The 23,734-nt window shown below is 45.0% G+C and overlaps 1 protein-coding gene across 1 annotated transcript in view; it reads left to right on the top strand.

The window, feature by feature from the left end:
• The first annotated feature begins 2,972 nt into the window (after positions 1-2,972).
• The window catches only part of CACHD1 (cache domain containing 1), a 108,488-nt gene continuing 87,726 nt past the window's right edge, over positions 2,973-23,734 (top strand). The window contains exon 1 of the mRNA XM_075759178.1: positions 2,973-3,527. Coding sequence (XP_075615293.1) covers positions 3,318-3,527 — 210 coding nt within the window. The 5' untranslated portion in view covers positions 2,973-3,317. The remainder of the gene's footprint in view (positions 3,528-23,734) is intronic.

The following is a 23,734-nucleotide window of genomic DNA, read 5'->3' as shown; positions in this document are numbered from 1 at the left end:
GGTTTGAGAGGGCAATAAACCTCGGGTCGTCTGGATTGGCAGGTTTGACTGATGTCCCGTGACTCCAAAGATCATACACTCTGAATTTATTTTTATTTTTTTTATATATATATCCTATTTTAGATATCCTACTCTTTTTTTCCCCGTGGCATTTTGGAGAGAGTTGCTTCTTCAAACATTTTGATGTGTGAAAGTGAGCACGTGCACAACGAATTTAGAAATGTCACCGCTGATGGTTACCTCGGTTGCAATTCTGCATCGGATCCGCTTTCCGATATCCCGGAGCAGCTCCTGCGTAAATATAGGAGGCGATGAGGCTGCGGGGTGGAAGGAAGGGTTGCTAACTGCTGCTGGGCTGGAAGCTGGCTGGCTCGTCTGGCGAGGCAGCGGTGTAGGCACGAAGCATACGGGAACTCCAGGAGGAGTCCGGGTTTGCCTCGAGGGCTGTGGAGTGAATGAGTTTAGGTTGTACGTGAAAATGTTAAACCTGTTCAGTTGGTTCCCTCGCCATGAGCAGGATCCCGGGGCTTTGGAACCAGAAGGACAATTGCCTCATTCATTTCCTGAGGTTAGTTTGTTTAAAAAAAATAAATTAAAAAATAAAAAGAAAAAGAAAGACTATTTGTAGCATTCACCTTGTGATTCCGTGATTGGGTGCGTGAATTGGATGACTTGGGTAACTGGAACTGAGTGGTGGTGTTAATGCAGCTAGCTGCTGACTTAGCTCCAGCTGTGATCCTGATTTGATAATTTTTTTATGTAACGAAGTTTACAGAGATGGAGTTTTCTTTTCAAACGTGCAGCTAAGGTCAGAAATAAAGTAAAAAAATACCGGTAGTTTAGCCAAGATATTTGAAAACCACTCGGCTTTTCACTGTAATTTAAAACCTTTGCGTCCTACATTAGTGAATCTAATAAAAAAACATAAAATGTAATACGAAAATGACTAGTGCTAAGAGCAGATTTGGCTCAGTTTTGCTGCTCTCTTGGGCCCAGGGAAAATATTCCAAAAGAAGTCCAAAAGCTTCAGCATGGCGGAAAGAAGCTTCCTTGTCTTTCAGGTAGCAAATGATACTTCAGCGACAGAAATACAAGATACCGATTACGGCAGCTTTAAGAGGCGTCCTCGTGGTTTAGATTGCTCTTGCTAAACCAGAAGTTCTCCTCAGGAAAACTGGGGGGGAGGAAAAAAAAAAGTTAGACCTAGAAATCACCTAAATGAACAAAAGCCAAGGATAAACTGGTACAGCTTTTGCATAGTAAGAATTAAATTTCATTTATTAAAACCAAATGAAAGAGAGTGTTGCTGATGCCCCTTACAAGCACAGCGGGAGGTAAAACCTGCCCGAGAGTTGCCAGCGGACGCTGCCTGGCCGCAGCCCGCTCCCGCAGAAGGGTTTCGGGTCGGACCCAGCTCCCACTCTCGACAAACAGGACAGGGAATCGCTGCTGGCACCCAACGCCTTGGAGAAGCCAAAAACCCAACCGTTAAAGGACATAGAAACCACATTTCAAGAAAATAGAATATGATTATAGAAAATAATGTGCCGCTGTATTAATTCTTGGATGAATCGTCAACTCGTGGAATTTACTGCTACGGGACACGAGTGGCTTTGGTAGCACTCTGTTAAAAAAATTAGCTAGCGAAGTGGATATCGAAGCCATCCAGTCCCTACATGTCAGATTTATTTAAAATTTATATAGATTCGCAGGGGGTTGACATAAAGTGCTAATTAGCGAAGAGTAAATCTAGAGGGAATGTATTTTGTACGTGCCTGGTATTTGGCATCTTGGGCTCACTGATTGCTGGGCAGGAACCACTGCCAGGTGCAAAATAAAAGGAGTCTTGCTTTCATTTGGCAAATTTTATTCCCCTGTACGTGTTTTCCTAAAACAACCCAACACGCGTGCGAGGCTTCCGGCGTGTTCCTAATGAGGTGCATGGCGAGGAGGGAAGGTGTAAGGTGTGAGGAAGATGAGGGATTGAGAAAGATGCTGCTGCGTATCACCCGGTGTGGGGGGAAGAGGCTTCGAGGGCTGAGGGGGTTATGAGCAGAGGGGGTGGGAAGGGGGTTCTCTGCATCGCCCTAACGTGGCTTTTGTTCCTTCCCCAGCGCTTCCTCACTCGAAGGGGATGTTTCTCCAGGGGTCTCGGCTTGTTACGTTCTCCGTGCCGCTCTTCCCGGGAGGAGGGCTGTTGTTTGTGTGCCATCCAGTGGGTTAGGCTTTGCGTGCCTTCCTTTCGTTTATTTGTTTTCCACCCCTGTTGCACGACAAACATTTTCTCAAGCCTCATGACTTGACACGAGCCTGTGCTGCGCGGTGCTGCCTGGGGAGGGATGGATGGAGGGATGGAGGGATGGAGGGATGAGGGATGGAGGGATGGAAGGATGAGGGATGGAGGGATGGAGGGATGAGGGATGGAGGGATGGAGGGATGGAGGGATAGAGGGATGGAGGGATGAGGGATGGAGGGATGGAGGGATGGAGGGATAGAGGGATGGAGGGATGAGGGATGGAGGGATGGAGGGATGGAGGGATGGAGGGATGAGGGATGGAGGGATGGAGGGATAGAGGGATGGATGCCTTCGTGCTCCGGGTTGCGAGAACAGCCAGGAACATTGCACTCTGATTTAAAAGAAAAGATTTAAAAAAAAAAAAAAGGGTAAAGAAAGTTTTTTAAAAAGTAAAAAAAAAAAAAAGGTTAAACAAGAGGAAAGTGGGCTGGCTTTTTAGGACCGCGCTCACGGCCGATTAAACAAACGCCTGCCGTTCATGGGCTGGATCTCCCGCCCGTGCCGTGACCCCCGGACGCTGCCCCCCCCCCCCCCCCCCCCCCCCCCCGCAGCCCCGCTCCCCCCGCCCGGGTCCGGGGGCAGCGCGGCCTCCCCGCAGGCAGCGGGCGGGGCGGAGGGGCGGAGGGAGGGGAGGGGAGGGAGCGGGGGGGGGCGGCCCGGCCCGGCCCGGCCCGGCGTTGCCCCCGCCCGCAGCGCGGCGGCACCAGACGCTTCCCTTTCCCCGCCGCGACTCCGATCCCGGCCCCGCCGCTCCCGCTCCTCCTCCGTTCCGCAGTTTGCGTCTCTCCGCACAGCAGCCGCCGCTCTCAGTCAGCGGCGGGGCCGCGGCGCGCAGTGTTCCCCGGAGCCGGGCGCGGGGCGCAGCGGCCGCCCGCCGAGCCGCCGCCGTCCCCCTGCATGGCGACCGCCCCGCAGCCCTAGCCGGCCCCCGGGGTCCGGGGGAAGGCGGCGCGGGAGTCCGGGAGGGTGGGGGGGGGAAGTTGGCCGGAGGCGGTGCCCGCGGCTCTCCCGCCGCGGCAGCATGGCGCGGGGCGGCGGGCGGCAGGAGGCCGTCGCCACCGCCCGGGGCCGCCGCCCGCGGGGCCGGGGGCCGCTCGGCCTCTTCTGCCTGGCGCTGCTCTGCGGGCTGGGGGCCGCCGAGGCGGAGTTCTCTATCCTGGATGAGGCGCAAGTTTTGGCCACCCAGATGAGGAAACTCGCCACCGAGGAGCTGAGGGTCGTCACCATGCAGGTACGGCCCGGCCCGCGCCTCGCCTGGTTTTCCCTCCCTCCTCCCCTCCCTCCTCCACACGCTCTTCCCGATTCCTGTTTTGCCCTTTCTTTCTTCGTTCCTCTTTCTCCTCCCTTCCCTCCCCCCCCCCCGGTTCTTTTCTTCTTCGCAAACTTTCTCCCCCCTTGCGCGGGCCGCCCGGCTCCCCCGGCCCCGCTCCCCTCAGCCCCGCTCCCCTCAGCCCCGGGCCGGCTCGGGCGGGCGGGCGGCTCCGCGGCAGGAGCGAGGGGGGCGGGCTGAGTGAACACGACGGAGGGACTCTTGTTTTATTTGTAATTTACACAATAGAAACGGGCAGAAACCGTTCCCCTTCCCCCGCCGAAGTCCCGAAGGCCGATTTTTCGGAGGGGTCGGTCCCCGGCCTTGGGGCTGAGCCCGCCGCGCTCCGGGGCGGCTGTCGGGCTTGCGGCTCGGTGCTGACCTGCCTCCCGCCCGAGCATCCCTTGCCTGCTGGCAGGGAGCTGTAATGAGTCGAGTCCTGCCCGAAAACGCTCAGGTTGGGGTAGAGAAATGCTTCCCGGCCCGAGCGTGCGTTTGGACAAGTTTATTCAGCTGTTGTAATTCATTCCGGGATTTGGGTGAAGGTGGTGATGAGTTATTTGCATCTCGGTCTCAGAGGCTGCATCTTAATGGGGTGTTCTGCGTGGGGACTGGTCGGACTTGCGGGGTGTGCTGGTACCTGCGTTACAGCTATCGGCTACGGACCCTCCCTCGGGGGGGAAAAGTGAAATCAGATCCCGAGCGGCTTTCAGGGGAAGGTATGGTCAGTAGCAAATGCGGTTTTAAAAGCCTCCCAAATTGAAAAGGAGACACTTTCATAGGATCAGCAGGGGTCTCTACCCAAATGGCCTTTTATCTTCTCTAAACTGGCTTCATTCTCTCACCTCCGAAACATCATTGTGTTGGCCGGCCTCCTAGGGCTGTGTTTTGTCCGGGAAAACACTGAGCTGTCTCTTGTCCTTGATGCTAAGAAGCCGTGGATTTAAATGACCTCACTTAACAAGGTAGATTATTGATGTACTGAATTCAAGGAAGTCACTTTTTTCCCTATACTGTGCATATGCATGTATGTATTTCCCCTCAAAAGATAGGAGCATAATCCTGTAAATGGTGGAGTCTCTGGTTAATGCAAATTTAAGTCAGTATAATTGTATTGCTAAATCTGTTTCTAGTGTTAAAAAAAAAAAAATCTAATAGGATCACCTCAACATATATGGTCTTTAAAAAAGCAACTCGTAAAAATATACATGGTTACTGTGCTGCGATACACTAGCTAACCGTAGGATGAGCCAGTTTTTCTTTCCAATGACGGATGATACAAACTCGGGGACAATCTGGATGCTGGTGCACAGGGATGCAAATAATGTTAAAACTGTGTTTACTATTAGTTGGATATTTAAGGCCCCAAGATAATTTAATGCGGTGAAACTGGCAGTTAAACTCTGAAAACCCTTTTCATACTGAGCTCTATTTTTATATGCTTAATATTTTGGCTGCCTTAACTCCCATCAAGCTAATGCACAGCCTGTCCTTTGCTCCCCCCTGTAACATTATTACAGCTGTTTAAGATTAAAAACCGGTGGGAACAAACCTCCCCTGATTTTAGAAGCTTCTTTGCTGACCTCCTACAGTAGAACAAAAAATGTTATGACATGTGTCACTGCAGCCCCTGCTTCTCACTCGATTTTAGGGCAGAAATTCCCTAAGCCTGCTCAGACAGGGCTGGGTGTAGCTGGTGCGGAATTACCCTTTTCTCCGCTTGTGCAGGGCTGTTGGTGAGCGGCGGTGCACCGGCGGGTGCCTGGTGCCAGGCGGTGGGTTGCCTGTGCTGCAGGACCATCAGCGCAGCCGGGATGCTCGGGGCGATGCAAACAGGTGCCTGGGCAGAAAGGAGGGGCGGAGGATTTTGGAAGAAGAGTGAGAATGCTTTGGGGCTTTAATTGAGTATAAATCTAAGGGTGTTTCCCCGGGGTGTTAGAGGATGACGTGGAGGCAGGCCCAAATCAGGACCTAGCGAGAGGAAGGATTAATATCCAGCCATTTGGGAGCTGCGGTTTCGTTTAGTTTCATAAATTGTAGAAAGCGGCAGGATTTATTTCATAAATTGTTTTATATAGTTTCATAAATTGTAGAAAGCGGCAGGATTTAATGCTTCCCTTGCATGTTCCCTTCGTGCTTTGGTCCTTGCCAGTTGTGGCTCCCAGGTCCGTACATCCTGGTAACAGGCAGGAGGTGGTGTCACCAGCCGCTGGGATGGGATGTGATTGTGGGAGAGGGCTTTGGAGGAAGGCTAGGTCTGAGCTGGAGGTGGGGAGGAAGCATCCAATGAGTGAAGGAGCAGGTGGAAATGCTTAAATAGAGTGAAGGTGAGATGTTGGTTTGGGTGTGTTTTGAGTCTGGAAAAGAGGAAATTGTAGACGGAGCCTCCATAAATGCAGGAAGGGAGGATAAGGTGGAGCCTCCAGAGCGGACACTAGAGGAGAAATGGAAGAGGTAAGAGGAGAACCATGCAATTTCTGAGCCTTAAATGCCTGTGTAATGAATATGGAACTTTTGAGGTAGAAAATAAATTAGATTTCTGCTGGAGCAGCCATCAGTGCTACAAACGGGATCCGTCTCCTCCGTACAGTACCTAATTCCTGCAATACATTCTTCTTCTACCAGTATTTCACATAATTAGTCCAACAGCAATAAGGAATTAGTGTTTTTAATCTAATCGCATTATTTTGCTTTGCTGAGAGGAATGAGTTGCACATACTGTCTGCATTGTAATATAGGCTGAAGCTATAGGAAGAATGAGGATGAGAGAGATCTCTGATGCCAGCATCAGTCTGACAATTGTTTTTGGCACTCACACCACAGCTTTCTATTTATAGACACTTGCATGAGTGCATCAGTGCACTGAGTATTACCTTTAATGCTTTGTTTTCTTGGCCATGTAAGTGCTCTGATTTTATATATAAATTGATTCCTTGAATGGTACTGCATAGAGCAGCTGAGGATAATGTAATGTAGGTGACAACTTGTGAGATGCATCATTCACTGAATGTATTGGACAGCAGTTTGATGGATTCTTATTTAAGTTTCAAATTAAAATGTACACGTTTGTATCATATGAGGTGTTCACTTAGCGAGAACGCATTCGTACGCTGTAGTGCAGAAGGACGTGTGGGTTCCTGGGTATCTGTGCCTTACCTTGGGTGTTATTCTTCCAGGAGTGGTTAAATACAGAAAGTTCATCGACTGTCTGACTTCCTCCATTGCACCAATTAATTATTGTTCCCACTCCGTTTGACAGTTCTGCCAAACCCACAGTTAATGACATTGCTGTCTCTTAATATCACATGTATTTCCTTTCGTGCGTCGGGGTGTGGGGTGGTGTGTGTGTGCGCATGCTTGCGCCTTTTTTTGCCCTGAACAATACAGCTGATCTGTTTACGGTTTTCCCCGAAGTTCGTCAATGCTTCTTCCAAATTAACCAGGAACAGCCACACTGTGATCTCTTACTCTTCCCTCTCCTTCCCACGGGACGGGGAGTCCTGCGCTGTGACAGCGGCAGGAGGACAAGCCGCTGTTTTGCAACGGGTGCTGTGCCTGCAGCAGGACGCAGGTACTGTACCTACAGTCACCCGCAATCGTTACCTTCCTTTTTGTTAGGCAGAGCGCACGTTGACAGCATCCGTATCGCTACAGGGAGCAGCTTGTGCCAGCAGGCTGCATCCTTGGAAGACGGCGTGCAATCACATCTTGCCAGTCTGAGCAGCTGTATTACTTGTCATTACTCAGTAGACTACGTCTTAAATAGATCAGTGTCATAATTCGCAGAGGGCTGGGGCTTGGTGAATGAGCAGCTCGCGTGACAGTCCTGTAATACATTCTCCTGGGCACAGCTGACACTGGGGTAATTTAAAGCTGAGCGGCCCTTTATACTAAAATTATAACTAAATTGGTGGTTGTGGCATGACCTGGGCTGCTGGTGGAGTTTCACCATCTCTGTTTGATCCTGGCTTGTCTGATGTAGTTGGAGCTACAGAGTAGGTTGTTGGTTGAAACAGCTGAAATTCTTTGGTTGGGAGGTGAAGGCAGGAAAAGAATAAATAAGAACTTTGGTGAGCATTTTATTTGGTTTTGGCAAGGTTTAACCCTCTAAATCTGCATGAGGCGTTCAAGGTGAGGACTATTTTTTGATAGCGTGGGGCAAGGTAACATCTTTGCCTCCAAAACGGGGCTGTAATACTTGCAGTGAGAGTTGAAAGGATTAAGCAATGCTTTGAAGATGAAAAGCATTAAGTGTTTCTGTAACTTTCAGAATGCATGTTGATGTTTCTAGCCAGATAGTAACAAAAGTTACAGGCCCAGAGGGCCTTGAATGTTTTTGAAAGCAGCTCTGCCATCTTAATCATTTACACTTACTCCATGAAGGAAGCAGAGCCCTTTCTCCTTCTAATCTTGGAGGTTGGAAGGAAAAAAAAAAGGCATTTTGATTCTGAGAACAGCAGTTTGCTGGTCATTTTTTTCCTGTGTTTTTTTTTTTTTTTTAATATTAATACTTGCTCAGTTGTTGTAGTGATGTGTAAAATAATAAACAGTGTAGTACAAGCTTCTCCAGGTTGATTGGCAAGTGTATTATTTATTAATTTTACTAATAACTTGTCTGGCCATATGTTTTTCAAGAAGAACAGATTGTGTGCAGACCAGAATGACACAGCGATGGGGAGATGTCTGTGCATTTGTATAGGGAGGATGCCCTGACACCGTTGCTCTGAAAAAATCCACGTTCTTTGAAGATTTCTGGGTGATGGCAAAGAGTTGCAACCACCAGATCTGTCCATTTATTTAATCTCTTTGAAAATGAACACTGACAGAATACAGGTTTTTTTTTTTTTTTCTAATGTGATGGTCTTCTGGCTAATGACAGTGGATTTATGAGTTAGAAGAGATAAATCCCATTTTGAGCTGCACTGCAGACCAGTTGAAATGCCAGAACCATGGTTCTCCATCTCTGAAATTAGGATTTTCACACATTTCCCTACTTCTTTCTGTGGGTATTTACAAATAAATCTTGTCGGTGACTGTGAGGTACTTGCGTAGCAAGTGATGCAAAGCATTGCAAGTCCTCCAGCACTGGATCTGAAACCTGGACCTCTGTGAACCCTCAGCCAAATGACAGCACAAAAAAACCGCTTCCCTTTTTCCCCCTTCATTTTCAGGTTGTTTCCAGGTTGTGAAGCTGAAATACAGTATAAAAATGTGAGGAAGGAAGGCTGATAAATGCTAGACTGTATCTTTTAAAAAAAAAAATTATTTGGCAGTAGTACTTACTTCAGTAATAATTACAGAGTAGAAACCAGTGGAGTAAAACCTCATCTTTTTTACAAGATTATGCCTTGGTTTGAATCCAGCTACAGCAGCCTTTTTCAAGGCGCTCTGAAAGCCCAAGACTGCAGCAGTTTTTCATCCTGTTCCGCATGGATTCTTTTTTCTTCCAGCATGAAACATTTCAAAAAAGATAGAGAGAGGTCCTGGTGGAAGGGCAGTGAAAATTCAGACCGAATCTGAATTTTTAATTAGGCTTTGAGTTGTTTCTTCAAAGTGTCGGGACATTGTTAGTGATGTAAGTCTTGTCGCATTAGCGAAGACTGACATTTCACTTCAAACGGGGAGAATGCAGCTGTCCTGTGCAGATAAAAGTTGCCGAGTGTGGTGCAGCAAGGTGGGTTGGTAGATAATTACCCGTCCCCTGCACTGCTGCAACGACGGACCCTGCCAGTCGTGGCGGGGACCACAGGGGTTATTAGCAGCAAGAAATCAAAGTACAGCGTAAAGCGACTGGGAATCTCTCAGCTGTGGCAGCACTGATAACACGTATGTTATCATAAAGAGCGCAAGAGTAAATACAGCATGTGTTAGCCAACTTTTTCCTTGGCTTAATTCAGTTGAGGAGGAACAGTTAGTGCCTGGTGATCTGAACGGAGCAGAGAAGCTGCTCTGCTGGTGGTAGCTTGGCCAGGCGCTGGTGAGAAGAATTGTAGTGCTTATGGTCAAAATCGAGTGGTTCGCCTTCTTTCCGACAGAAAGGCTAGCTATATTTGAGAATGGAAGGAAATGTGAGGTATTGAAAGATTTTTTTTATGTGTATGTGTTTACCAGTTGTTATTTTATGGCTGTGGATAACAGTAAGTATTAAGTATTAATAGATTTTTTTTGTTTAACAATTATTGTTTTCTGTTCATCAATCATTGGTGAAAAATTGGCAAAGAAATGATTGGAGCCTTGTCAGTTTGTGTGTGGAAGTGCCCAGCTATAAGGAATTATCCCAAATGTTTGTATGTCCTTTGTCAGGATGCTGCATAGTTTGAACTGCTCCGGGCTGGTATACAGGGCTCCCTGAGTGCGAGCCTGGCTCTCCGCGAAGCAACAGGTCAGAGCTTATGGGAACTTGAGTGAGGGTTGGGTAGTGTCCCAGGAATGATTTATTTGTATGTAGTTGAACTGGAAAATATTAACTTTTGTGTTTTTTCCTGTATGTGGATAATATAGCTTAAAAATTGAAATTAAAGTAACTTATTTGATGCATCAACCTTTGCATGTCAGAAATTCTGCTGAGGTTTTGACTAATAGCTATACCGCCTCTTCTTGTACTGTAGGCTTAATGCAGAATGAAGTATAAAATCACAAAGTACGGAGGGACTGCATTCTGCAGTCATTGCTTTCCTGTAGTTGATTGTTGTTCAGTAACAAGCAGTGTTAATGAAATCTGGAAGGATATCCTTGTGCTCCCTTTGCCATGGAAAACAGAGTTTAATAACACTGATACTTACCCAGTGTCTGTTGTGAAGGCATGCCTTTTCTAATACAGAGTGCATGCTAATTATTGCTTTAGTCTTTCATTAATTGTGTTTTTCCCTGGTACGGATTTCCGTATGATACTATATGTCTAATTTAGCAGAGAAAATCTGAGTTGACTTTTGAAATAATCATGGTGCCACAAGTCAATAATACTTATTTCCAATCCCATGAAGAGTTTTAATGGAGTCACTTTTATCAGCTGCCTGTAAGGCCTCTGTCGAGTCTCTCAAGTGATTTTGCAAAAGTATATTTGCACAATTACAATCATTAGTAAAACCAAACTGTTACGTCTGCCTTTACCAGCTTCTCAGCCAGAAGCAGATGATAAAACCAGCTTTTCACTAGTGCTGTTTCCCATTGAGCACATGGTTTTGCTCAACTTTGACTGTGATTTGAACCTGCAACCACTCTACTAGTAGAGCAGAAAAGCCCCAATGCCTTTTTGAGAAAAGCTGTAACTTTCAGGAATTCTGTGGACCTCTCTAGCCAGTGCTCTGTCCAGTTTTGGCCATCTTTTGCACATGCTCCTGCAATGCAGTAGGAATTTTTGGCTATCCTTATGATCGTCCCAGGTGGGAACGAGGCCAGGGGGAAAAAGGCTTTAAAATAGACACATCTGGAAGTTGCCATAAAGGTTTCTAGAAGCTGGAAGGCCTGAGGCAGAATTTCTTGTGTGTTCGCCCTGGTAGGGTTACGAGAGTATTTTTGTGCCATTTTTTGTGGATTTCAGACTAGATTGTGTCTGAAGGTGAGTTCAGCTTGACGGTGATGATACGACGGTACCACACCAAAGGGCTGGGGTGCTCCTATGACCTCCCTGTCTCTGGTTCAGTGCCTGCTTCTCTCGCTTTCAGCAAAGGAAGTATGAGAAATATTTCCTTTTGGGCCATACTTTTACCTCAGAAGTAATATTGAACAAAACCTGGGGAGGTGTTTGTGGTGATGGGGTGGAGGGGAGAAGGGACAGAGTCCCAGAAATAGCTGTAGTGGGAGCCTGTTTGCCTGGAGCAAGTCCATGCTCTGAGCCAAGGCTGCAGAGGGCTCACCAGCCCTTGGGAAGATTGCGGAGAGAGCCAGGAGGGCTCTTTGCCTTTTTTTTTTTTTTTTTAATTGGAAAATAAACGAACCCCAAATCGTGTGGGTCAGGAGCGTAAGATTTTATCATAGCAGAGTTTCCTTTTGTGCGAGAGTAGCATTTGATACTAAAATGAATGGCAAGTTAGCAAAATATCTTGGTTTTAACCAAATAAGCAGCAATCTTCACCAGTTCTTTCCCAGAAGCCGTGTTAGCACAAGGAAGATCAGCTGCGTGATCACTGCACGCTTGTGAGCCTTTCCTCTCCTTCCCCCTTACCACGTGGTGGCAGCTGGATGTGAAAACCGATGGAATAGTGCTACAGCCACAGGGAGGGGTGTTCAGCAGCATCCGGATGCCGGTGTGGCTGGCGGTGAGGCAGAGACCATTCCATGTCTGCTGCGTATCGGTTCGTGTGCTACGGCGTGGGATGGTTCAGCTCACCGATGCATCATCCCAAAGCTGGCTGCTGCTTTGGGAACAGGAGAAAGCCCAAATCCTCGGCAGAGACTGGTTGCGTTTGACTTGCACTGGTACTGTTTTGCCTTGAAACAGCACAGGATAGAAAAACCGGTTGTGCGATGCTTTGCAGGGTGAAGAAGATGCTGAGATGTCGTATCTGTTGGCAAGCATCAGGTGAGGAGCGCTTTTTGGGAATACTGTACGACAGCCGCCTTGGTAAGGTGTGCGCTTTGTGGGAGCAAAATTAAGTTTGCTGGAAGTGTTTGCTTTCAGTGGTAGCCTATCCATTATAAATCAACAGGTAGGCAACAGTTGATGGAAGGTTGGTATAGAAGGAGGTGGTTTTCAGGATTTTTTTTCTCTTTTGTTCATGGTTAGTGAACAAGGACATTATTTTCCCTTGTTTTTTTCTGATACAGAAGCCGTATGAGGTTTCTGGCTTTTGATTTTGGAGACCTAAACAGTATTTGCAGGAAAAGAAGGAAACAGGATCCCTCATCGTTGCAAGGAGCATAAAATGGAGGAGTAAAGGCCACTTCAACTAAGCAGATCATTAATTTTAGTTCGGTTTGTTGTTAGCAGCGGCGGCTGAAGCGGTTTGCAGGTTCAGCTTCCAGTTGACAACAGCCGGCACGGTTAAGCCCTCATGGACTGATGTATTCAAGAGAGGTCAAACCAACATTTTAGCGACAGATTTTGTGTTGTATGAAAGGCATACAAAGGATAAAATAAAAGGATATTTAATTTGAGGATCGTACATTTAACAATTTTAACAATGAAAGGATATTTGACTTAAATATGCTACAGCTGTGGTCTGGTAGTTAGACTTCCTTTGGCATATTGTTTGCCCAAAGAATCGTGCGTAATGTGAATTTCTTAGCTGTCTTACATTTATTTTGCCAGTGGCTATCCAGGACTGCCAGGTGTGATGTGGGATTTATTCTCTTGGTCTGGCTTGGTGGAGTTCAGCTACAGAAAGCAATTCAAAGGGAAAAAACTGCACTTTCTGGTGCAGGCAGGAAGACAGGAATCAGTACTGAGGATGCCTCGTTTGTCACAGCAGTGGTCAGGCGTCTGTTTTGAAACTGTAAATTTCAAAGTCTTTGATCTGTTAGATTAAAATTAGAAAATGTTTTTCCTGGATACAGTCTCTTGTGTCTTGCTTGTATGAGGCCATGATTTTTTTAAAAAAAAAAAAATTGGAAAAAAGTTAATATTCAAATACATCATCGGAGGAGGATGAAAATTGCAAACTTCTCAACCTTTTTTCACTTTAGCTTCACCAATGTCAAGGTCAGAAATACAAAGCTAATGTCACTTAAGTAGCGTACCTTCTTTTTTGAGTTACTGCTCAGTAGTGTAATTTGGGAAATAAGGAAGTCTGTCTTTTTCACTTTTTATTATTGAAATGAAACTACTATTTTAAATTATAATATTCTGGCTCTTCCTTTTGAATTCTGCTGCTGTTGTATTTTATGTAGCCCTCAATAATTTCAGTAGCTGCTCTGAGGGATGTGCTTGATGGTCTTGAAGCTGGTAAAATCAGTTAGCTGCAGATCCAGCTGTTCTTGGCAGAGGTACCCGTGCTGTGCTGGGCTCACTGCTGGGAGTGCGGGGTTTTATTCCAAAGTTTGTGTTTGGTTTTTAACGTTTTAGATATCGGCATGCTGATGATAGCGTATTTCCATTAAAACTACTGGATGCAAAGCCAAAATTAAAATAACCCCAACATAACCATAACGGTAGATAACTAGCTCAATAGAAATGACTAGTCATGTATTTCTGTTTGGTAAGAAATTGAATCTAATGAATTTTAAAATACTAATTCACCATGATGTCACATAAATGTAATTTTACCTCCCCCCTTCGTATTTATGTACTTAGTCAGTAAGTTGTTGACTGTAAGTCTAGAAATACATTTAAAAAAATACATTCTGGTAATTGCAACCTCAGACTTTCAAACGCTGCTTTTTCAAATGTGTCCAAGAATAGAAAGTCAGCCTCCAAAAATAAATGAAACCCAACATACATTGCCATGGTTTTCAGTGTTTGAAATGGAGGATTTCTCTTTGAGGAGCAGAGGTGCAGCAGCTATTTTGAGAAGGGAAGACGACTTGGAATCAGGACAAAATGAATGCAGACCTGCTATGTGAAGGCTCATTTGAAAAGTAAGACCTGCTGAGTGTGCTCTCTGCTTCGAGTGTGTCATCTGGATGATTTATTAAAGCCTGAAAATTCATGTTAAAGGGAAAGAGGAGAAAAATAAAGTAGTGAGAAAAGGATAATACAGTCATTAAAAATGTTAGTAGAGAAATGCATCGTTTCGGGATTCTTTGGAAATGTAATGAAAGCTGTTGCCCCCTCTGAGCCAAGTTAGATGAGAGCTGCTTTGCTAGATGTGCATATAGTGTAGGTCAGGCTTATTCCAGGCTCTTGCCTGGTTTTTATTAATCCACATCTTGGTACAGCTTTGATAGAAGAAAATGTTGCTGTGTTTTCAGGGCCCTTGGCCCCAAGCCTTGACTCATGGGGAAGTGTAGGGGGTTCCCATGAAGTTGTACTTCAGGTTCTCTTGTGCAGACTGAAGGTGCAGCACAGCTGGGTTTCTGCTGCCTTCCAGCATTGCCATCCCTGTCTCTTTGGACAAGCACTTAGACCTCCTCCACGCGGCATGCACGGAGCTGACGTGGTCGGTTCGCAGCTCTGGTATGGCAGATGGACACACCTCATCGGTCAGCATGAGAAATAACACGATTGTAACAAATCCCCTGAAATTTTGCACTTGAATGGAAGATATCCCTGAAGGACTGGCAGGGAGCTGGATGGACACCTAGAGCTGCAAATGAGTAGACCTGAAGATCTGCAGAGCACTGTCTGCATGAGAAAACCCAGCAATTTTTCAACTGTCTGCTTTTCCTCTGTGTTCGCAACGAGAGCTGGACTGGGGTTTTGCTGCTGCTGATAGGAGATGACATTTCATTTTAATACTGAAAACAGATTCATGGCCTTTTTGGGATTCTTCCTCTGAATTAAGGTTAGAGCCAGTGTTAGCATTGAGCCCTAAGTCTGATTGCCTGCATATCCAAATAATATATTTAAAATATTAAAACCTTGCTATAGCAAGTCTGTGGGCTGGCGGTGTGGCTAGCTACAGATCCTGCAAAGACCGGTGTGTGAAGCTGGCATGCAGCCATGCCCACGCTGGTGAAGACTGTCAACTTGTGGTCTTGCTTTGATGAAGAAAGAAAAAAGATTCTTTCCCCCCCCCCCCCCCCCGCCTTTTGGTGGACAGCAAATAACTTGCTTTCTCGTGAGGCTGGCAGGAATTTGTATCTACCTGACTTAGTTATTAAAAATCTTGGGAAATGCTGAGTCCCTGTGGGCAAAGGAAAGGGAGGAAAAAGCTATAGAAAAGGCTATAATAGAGAAAGTGGATAAAGTGGCTGTTTACTGCTTTGGTTTTGATGAGATCAGGAGCAAGTGCTCAGGAATGTTCCCCTGTTCATCCTGATGCCATGATGGATATTTTTGAACCTTCCTGTTGCCAGCCCGCCAGAGCAGAGATGCTGCTCTCCTCTGAGCATCGTGTTTGGGGCAGGTACGCCATCAGGGCCTGAATTGACCTTTCATTTTATCCCTGAACAGTGCTGAATACGGAGTGGTCATGGTCTGAGGTGCCTACGTGTCACCAAATAAAGAAATTAAAGCATTAAAATATACAAAGTACACCTCCAGCTGTCCTTATGGGGACCAGACCTATTTGAGTATTACTGCAGAGGAGTTGTGAAGCATTCCCAGCTACTTATTTTAAACCCCAGTTTTCTAGTAATAGACTTAAAAATCTTATTGTGTAGTTGAGTTAGTGACTGAGTCTTCACTTTATAATCTCTTTATAAAAATGTATGCACATTAACAGGACGTATTTAATAGACACACTGCCTAGATGAAAGGGCGCTTTGTGGAAGGAGGCTTTTGTGCGTTTCTGGATCTCTCAGCAATTCCTGCGGAGCTTCCCAAGTCTGGCTGACACCGAGCGGCAGAGGAAAAGACCTTCTCGCTTTCAGCTTGAATGGAGAATAATGGGGAGCGGGATGGGAGTGGGGGAGGGAACCCCACTCCCCGACACGGGGGCGATTGGTATGGGCACTCACCAGCCGAGCATTTAACACGTTTAGTTCTTCCTACCCCCAGCTGGGGCTTTGCATTTGCAATGAGCCCTGTGCTACCCTGGCAGCACAAGTGGGTCTGCATCAACAATAGCCGCTTCCCAGCCTGCTGAAATTGAGACAACTTTTCTCAGCCCAGGTAGTCCCTTTATTTGTGGTTTGGTCCACAGATCAGATTTGTCTGTAATGGCTACTTACTAGAATAGCATTTGATTTTTATTTTATTTATTTATTTATTGTAAAGTGAGATCTGATTTTTATCTTTCATCTTCTATTTAATCCCTCAGCTGGGTTGTGGTATTTTATTCTGCCTGTGGTTCACCACAGATTCTTGGCAAAAAAAAGGTTTTTGTTCTCAAAAAAATGAGGCTGCAAGGTCACAGATATGTTTGGTTTGACCTGGCAAACATCTTCATGACAACAAGAATCTAGTGGACATCTAATTAAGTTTCTACTAGCAAAAAAAGAACTAAACTTCAACAAAAAAAGTCCTGAAGCTCTCTGCTAAAGACATCGCCTTTTGCAGTTCCTACTAATTCGCGAGCTCTGTGGGGTTACAAGCAGAGAGAACTTCACCTTAGTCCTATTGCAAGGACCCCAGAAAATGTATTCCAATTTGGAAACATCTAAGTAAAGATGTTTCCAAGAAGATTATTAAAAAAAAAAAAAAGCCACACACCTTTAATGAGAATGATAAAGCTGGACAGATGTGATGAGGTCCTTTGGAGCAGAGTTTCTAACTTGGTCAGACAGTCTGTCCCTGGTGGGAAAGGTAGGTGTACTCAGTCTGTGGAGTTACTGCTTGCTGTTGCTGTGCAAATGCTGCTCACGTATTTCTAAGAAAACAGCCAGATGAGGAAGAGCCGAGGTGCTGGTGGTTGGGTACCTCCAAACAGATGTATGTTGGTAGCGGTAACTCCTGCGATGTACCTCACCTATGGTTCTTGCCTTGGACCTCAGCTGCCTGTCTTCATCCGATTCCTCGTATTGTCAATGGTTTTTCAGCTGCAGTCACAGCTGGAGACTCCATCATGTCAAGAAAGAGCAAAAGAAGGTCTGTGTCTGGCTTGTTGAGTGTCTGCAGGTTCCCCCAAGGAGTAAAGCAGTTGGTTGTGTGTTGGCTGAGAGCGAAAGCTGAGGTCTGGATTACACCCAGGTACGTTCAAAGAGGTAGGAAGGTATTACATTGGAAAACGTTGCAAGAGGGATGCGCGTAGCCAAAGGTAAAGTGAATCGGGGGGGAAGGCAGTGGGCTGGGCTCTGTGTTCCTGTGTGACTTGAAAGCCCTTCTTGTCTTAGGACAAACTGAGATATTAGGCATTGGCGTCATTGTTGTGATAGAGAATTTCATCTTAAGAATTGAAAAAAGTTTTTTGAGAGAAATCACTCAGCACCTTTTTGCCAGCAGCCCCAGCGCAAGTATGTAGCATTTCTCTGTATAAAACCAAAATGAACAACCAGCCTGTTAATTTTTGGATGAAGGCATAATCCCTTTCCAGGTGTGCTTCTGAACTGATGCATTTCAGCTGCCACTTTCCTTGATCTCCTCTTGCAGAAGTTGTAGTAAGCTCCAAAAATCCTTGATTCAGTTCTGCCTCTAAGACAAGGCTATCTGTCTGTCCCTGTTAGCCCCCCCCATTTAACCCTGCTTAAGGAAGTGCATTATGTGGGTATATGTGGAACCTTATGGTATCTGTTTATTTCTCCCTCTTTTTTCGTCAAAAGAGAAAATCTGGCAAAGGACTAAGGCATCCCTAAGTCACTGAGTGATTTTTATTTCTATTTATTTTAAAATTACCTTTATTTACCACCCATCTTAAGGATAACAGCTTTACTAGTTCATGAACTTTCCCATATTTTTTAGGTTTGAGTACTGGCTGTGCTTCATTAGATAGAATGAACCTGGAATTTCTAAGAGCACGTGGTTGTACTGTGTTGATTTGAAAAAGAAATGAGGAGTTGTATCCTGCAGGGTTCAGAAACTGGAGATGGCAGCACTGATTGCTGGAATCAGAAATTAGCCATTCCCCCAATAATGCAAATATAAATAAATTGGCATTTTTCTACCTACCATCTGTCCCTGCTCCAAATTTCTTCTGATTACAGTTCATCATCATGATGCCATTATTACAATGATCAGTCGGAGTGAGATTGATCTCGTAGAGAAGAACTGTACCTTGCAAGGTGGGGTGAAAGTTTTACGTTCAGAACTTGGGGAATTAAATAATTTCTGATTAATATTGGCAAGGACTTCATCAGGAGCCTGGAGCAGGGATTTCCCAGCAGTCACCCGAGTAGTCTATTTTAGCACGTTGCATGTGGGCTCAGGATGAAGGTTGATGTTAACGTCTTGCTAGCTTCAGAAGAATAACCAAAAATACATCACTGTACATCTCACCTTTCACTGGGCTTTCCATCCATGTGGGCTTGTTGCACAAACGTGTTGTTACCTGTAACCTCAAGCGGCTGATTGAAATCGGTCATGTTTGTGAATTTGGTGTCTTTCCGAAAGGTCTTTTGTGGCTTTACCAGTCAAGTGCAACTCTCTTGTAATAATGAAATTCAGCAAGCTTTGAACTGTTTTTGCAAAAGCAAGAGGTAATTGAGATTGTTAGTTTCTAAAAGGAGGTATTTGGAGTAGATAAAGCAACTGAAACTTCTGTGGTTTGATACCAATCCCCTATGTAATCATCTAATGCTTTTCTATCCTACTTGCTCAGTGAAATAGTGAGAGATATATTTTTTTTAAATATTTTTTGTTAATGTCGTTGCATGTTTGCTGCAGGTTTTGTGTTCTTCACGTTTGATCTTTAGATTCTTTAGGGGAGAGTTGAATGTTGAATTGAGAATCAGGTTCCCAGTTTGTCAGGTGAAGATTTCTCATGAAGAATAATATGGTTTTTTTTTTTTTTAATAGCTGCTGCATGCTTTGCAGACTGGGATAACAAGGATTCATTTTTTTTATGAGAAAAAAACCCCAGTATTATTGTTATTACTATTTTATTTTTGGTGACTAAAAACCAAAACAGGAAATGACCTGAGACACAGTTTCCATGACACCCTCTCACTTGAATCCAGTTTTCAAGAAGATGAAAGACCAAAGCAGTCTTTTGATAGTGAGCAGCTAATTGGGTGGCTGATAGAGGCAGGTTTTTCTATGTGGAAAAAAAAAGGAGAAAAGATGTGAAACAGCTGTGTTTGGGTACATATGTATAATCCCAGATAAAACTCTCCAAGGACAAGGAAATATAGTAGTGTCTTAGTGATAGGAAAATTAAGAATCTTTGAAAACATAAATGTGGCTTTTTGGGGGTAGGTTGTGTTGAAAATAAAAATCTACTGGAATGAAGGTGTTAATAAATGGTGGATTTGTGAAATCAGAACAGAACCTCTTGCTCTGTGCAAAACGTGGTGGTGGTTTTTGTTTCTGTCTAGGCAAATCCCAAGAAAATGACAACGTGCTCAGGTTTTTTTGCTGTTTCCTTTGCTCAGTATGTTCCCACCCAGAAGGACGTGTGGTTAGATCGGCGTGCAGCCAGGTCTGTTGTTACTGCAGCTCATCTGAGGGCAGTTCATGGACTTCTTCCCTTTTGATCGTTGCTTTTGCTCCTGCTCTAATAGGGTGTGTGTTAAAAGTGTCACAGTGCAAAAGTACAATGTAGAAATAGGTCTTTTTTTTAAAAAAATACAGATTTTAATCTGAGAAGTCTCTTCTGCTGATAATGGGGATGCTGATCAGGGCATTAACATACATGTGCTCTCTACAATGAACAATCACCTTCCAAGACACGGCAAAGATGATAAATATCTAAAAAAAAGTGAAATACTTAGCACAAGGACTTCTTTTTTGGACGACTTTTTTTTTTTTTTTTAGTAATAGTTCGAATCTCTGGTAATAAAGCCAATTAAATGCTAGACAGTTTTAAATGAAGTTATTTTACTGTCTGGGACTTGACGTGATACGAAGTTAGTGCAGGTTCCCTATATCCATATAACTGAATAGAAAAAGAGAGTACAGGTCATACAGTCCTGCCTTGTTCGCTTCTTGCTCTGCCATCCCACTTAGTTTGGGAACGCCAGGTGTCTGGACAAATTATTTCTCCTCCAAAGTGGTTGTTTTAAGTTTATCAATGTAGGAGCCTGTTACTAATTGGTGTCTGGCATCTATTTTTGACGGGACAAGTCTGAGGGAATCCTAATGAGTTGAAGAGTGAGATATGACTGAGGGTGCAGTTTCTAAGTAAAGTAGTAGTGTTTGCTTTTGCTATAGCATCTGTAAGTGTTGCAGTGCTGTTGTATTTTATATCTCTTAAAACATAGGCAGTGTGCTATAATTGATGACTTGTTTACAAACTTTGTAAAATTGTTGTATTGAAGTGAGAAGTTTTTGGTTTAATTTCTTGAAAATAGAAAGTGCGAAGGACATCTTATACTAGCAATCGTATTGAATACGGCTTCAGATTTACCCCAGTGAAGTAGGGAGCAAGTAACTTTGAGCTGTGGATTCAGACGCGGGTTGTGGTTGGATGCCCTGGCAGATGACAGCACCTCCGACCTGGTGGCTGGCTGCTGTGCAAGGATGAGGTCCTTCTCTGGGCACGGGCTCCTGCCATGTCAGGCCTGGGGTGGCAGAGCAAGCTCCTGAGAACCTGCTTTATTTTCAGCAAGGATCTGCCTTGTGGCTTAGTTCTAAGAGAAAACCATGTATTAAGGAGGGTTACAAAAGCGGTTGAGCTGATCCTGCCTGCTGAGAGGAGAGGGTCTTGCTTGCCCGTCCACTGCCACCAGGCCCATGGTCCATCTGAGCTGGCTGCACCCACCCTTGCAGTAAGACATGACTCCTTTCCCCCACCCTGAGATCAGGCTGGGCTTTCATGAACGGTTAGGTGGATTTTCATGCTTGCTCCTTCAGTAGGTGTTTTTCTGTCCAGATGGAGAAAGTAATTGCCTCAGCTAATATATTTCTTGCCGCTGTACATGGGTTACCTCTATTTTCCCATGAAGTTCTGAATACCTGGAAGGGAAAGTTGTTGCAGGAATGTTTTGAGGTCACCGTCGCTTTGGGACCTTGTGTGCTCTCCATGGCCTTGTGGTACTCTGTTGGTCCTGGAAATGTTTCCAGCTGGTTAGCGCTATTTCCATGCATTGTTTTCTCTTCTGAACTTTTTATGCAGAATGTACCATCTAGGTTGGCATACTTCAAACTAAGTGAAATAGCCTGGGTTTTATCTCCTGAATATCAAAGCAAGCCTGTATTGAATGCAGGAGATAAGGATCTCCCCATTGCAAGCTAAGCCAACAGTTGCTAGTCTTTCACAAAGACTTCAGTGGTTCATGAATCTAAAAATCTGCTGCACCATTGGTAAACACCCAACAGGAGATGGGTCTGGAGGAATTTGGCACAGCTCTAGCTGATTGACATAAGACCTTTTTGCTACACCATCATGCATTCGTAACTTCTGAAACGGTAAGGAAGCAGCTTACCGTCTGAAAGGGCTGCTTCAACATAAATAAATAAAACCCTCTAAAACCAGCTTGACTGCTAGTGTTGGGCAGCTCCTCTGCCTTCTCATATGAAGATCTTATTAGGCAACAGCTGTGGTCCTGCTGCCAGTTTTCCTCTGCAGATGAAGCCTGGGGGACTGCTTGTTAGCTCCATGTCTGCCTGCGAGAGAGGAGCATGTAAAATTAATACCCGGAGAAAGGGCCACGGTCTCACACTGCAGGAGTGCAGGTGGGCTGGAGCGATGCGCGGGAATTAAACTAACGTGCTAATCGCGCTCCTCGCAGGAGGCTGGCTGCTCTGTGCAATTTCAGTATTTTCTGGTATAATAATCCCAGTGGGTTTTCACCAACTCTTTCCAGCTCTCTCCACTGATAAAGCCTTTAATATTGTGGTTTATGTGAGAATTTTGGTGAGCATTTTGTGAGAATTCTGAGAAATAGATAGGTGTTCCCTGCCTTCAGAAACTGGGAAAATATTTATTTATGAACACAGTGTGGTGTTTGCTGCTACTTCTGTGTGACAGTGCAGTGTCAAGAGTGTCATTTCCCAGGAGCAGTGCCTGCAGCTGGCACAAATTTCTGTGCACTTTGAAATTTTGAAATCCAATCTCGTGCTTGTGCTGTCAGTATGGATCTTATGGCACTCCTTTATTCTCTCTTTAAAGGCTTAAATTTTAATATTGATCCCAGAGTATATATTCAACGATTTTGCTCAGGAAATAGTCATTACATGTGCATCGTGAGAGGCTGAAATAGAATAAAGTCGATCTGCTGTTGTACGTGGGAGACGGAGGGTAGCATGTTCCCGTGCAGCCGTGACAGTCCTATGGGTCCTGCAGCCCCGGGGATCATCCCTCTTTGACTGACCCTTTCTTGTAACCAATCTGTTTTATCTGAGATTAAATGAAATCAACCTGAAAATGAAAAATGGTAGCAAGATGTTCCAGAAGCAGCAGTTTAATTATAATTTTGAATTTCAATGTTAAAGCAAGTATTTCATATAGATGCTGTTGCCAGAGCCCTGCTAAAATGCATTTATTCTCATGAGTACTTTATATGAAAAATGTTTGGCAGGCAGGAAATGTGGAATCTTTTTTGCACCTTTTTTAACATTTATCTTCAGAACAGGTGGAACAATAACTTCTTAATAAGGGTGTTTGTCTTAAATGCAGCTATTCAGGAGGCTATAGAGCAAATAAATTGGAGACAAAGCAAAACGCAGTTTAGCTACGGGGAAGATAAAGTTGAGAGAAGAAATGGGAACCCAGGTCTCATTTTCACTGGTGCTGGTCTACATCACTGTAATGGTGTAAGTGCCTCAAGGGACTTGCAAACACAATTTATTTGCGCTGGAAGGGTCTTGTGTGCTTCCAGTGAAGCACAAAGCAATGAGTAAGCGAGCGTTAGGCTTAAAAACTGCCTGATGGACTTTATAGTTCATCAGCTGTACCACTTGGTAAGTATTGGTTTTAGCAGTCATTTTTCTTGCAACATGCTGTGTGATGATTTCTGAATTTCTGCCTGTCCAGTTGCATTATGCTGGTTTCTGGAAGTCAGATTGCGCCGTGCCACCTCTATTGCATGCCAGCTCATCTCTTTGTGTAGCTAATTCAGGGTGGAACCTACCACTTTCCACAGTGCTGGCAGCTCAGTGGGAGTTACTGAGTGATTACTACTGAATATACAGTGGTCCGTTCTGTATCGAACGCTTCACATCCCTCAGGCACTACCAACGTCGGTACGTACCACGTGGGTTTGGTGTTGCAGCTGTAGAACTTCAGAGGTTCCTTCCTTGGCTGTTTGCCCCATCTCTCCGCTGAGGTTTGCCCGACTAATTGTCATGTTAGTGCAACTCTGTGGGGCTGTAGTATGAACTGGATCCTTGAATTGAATCCCTGGGATTGCAGGGGTTCAACACAGCCCCGGTAAACAGCGGTGCTGGCACAACAGAAGTGCTAAGGTGGATACTAATTAAGGCAGATTTGCTGCGTATGCCCACGTGCATATAACTACGGTGAGGTAAAAAAAAAAAGTGTTTTAAAACTTGCTAGTTTTAAAGACAGGTGATTGCTGTATGCCAGTCTCAAAGCACTCGTCCTTCAGAGGCTCAT

Source organism: Balearica regulorum, chromosome 8, assembly GCF_011004875.1.
Source record: "Balearica regulorum gibbericeps isolate bBalReg1 chromosome 8, bBalReg1.pri, whole genome shotgun sequence".
Taxonomy (NCBI): Eukaryota; Metazoa; Chordata; class Aves; order Gruiformes; family Gruidae; genus Balearica; species Balearica regulorum.
This window is presented reverse-complemented; position numbering and strand designations above follow the sequence as displayed.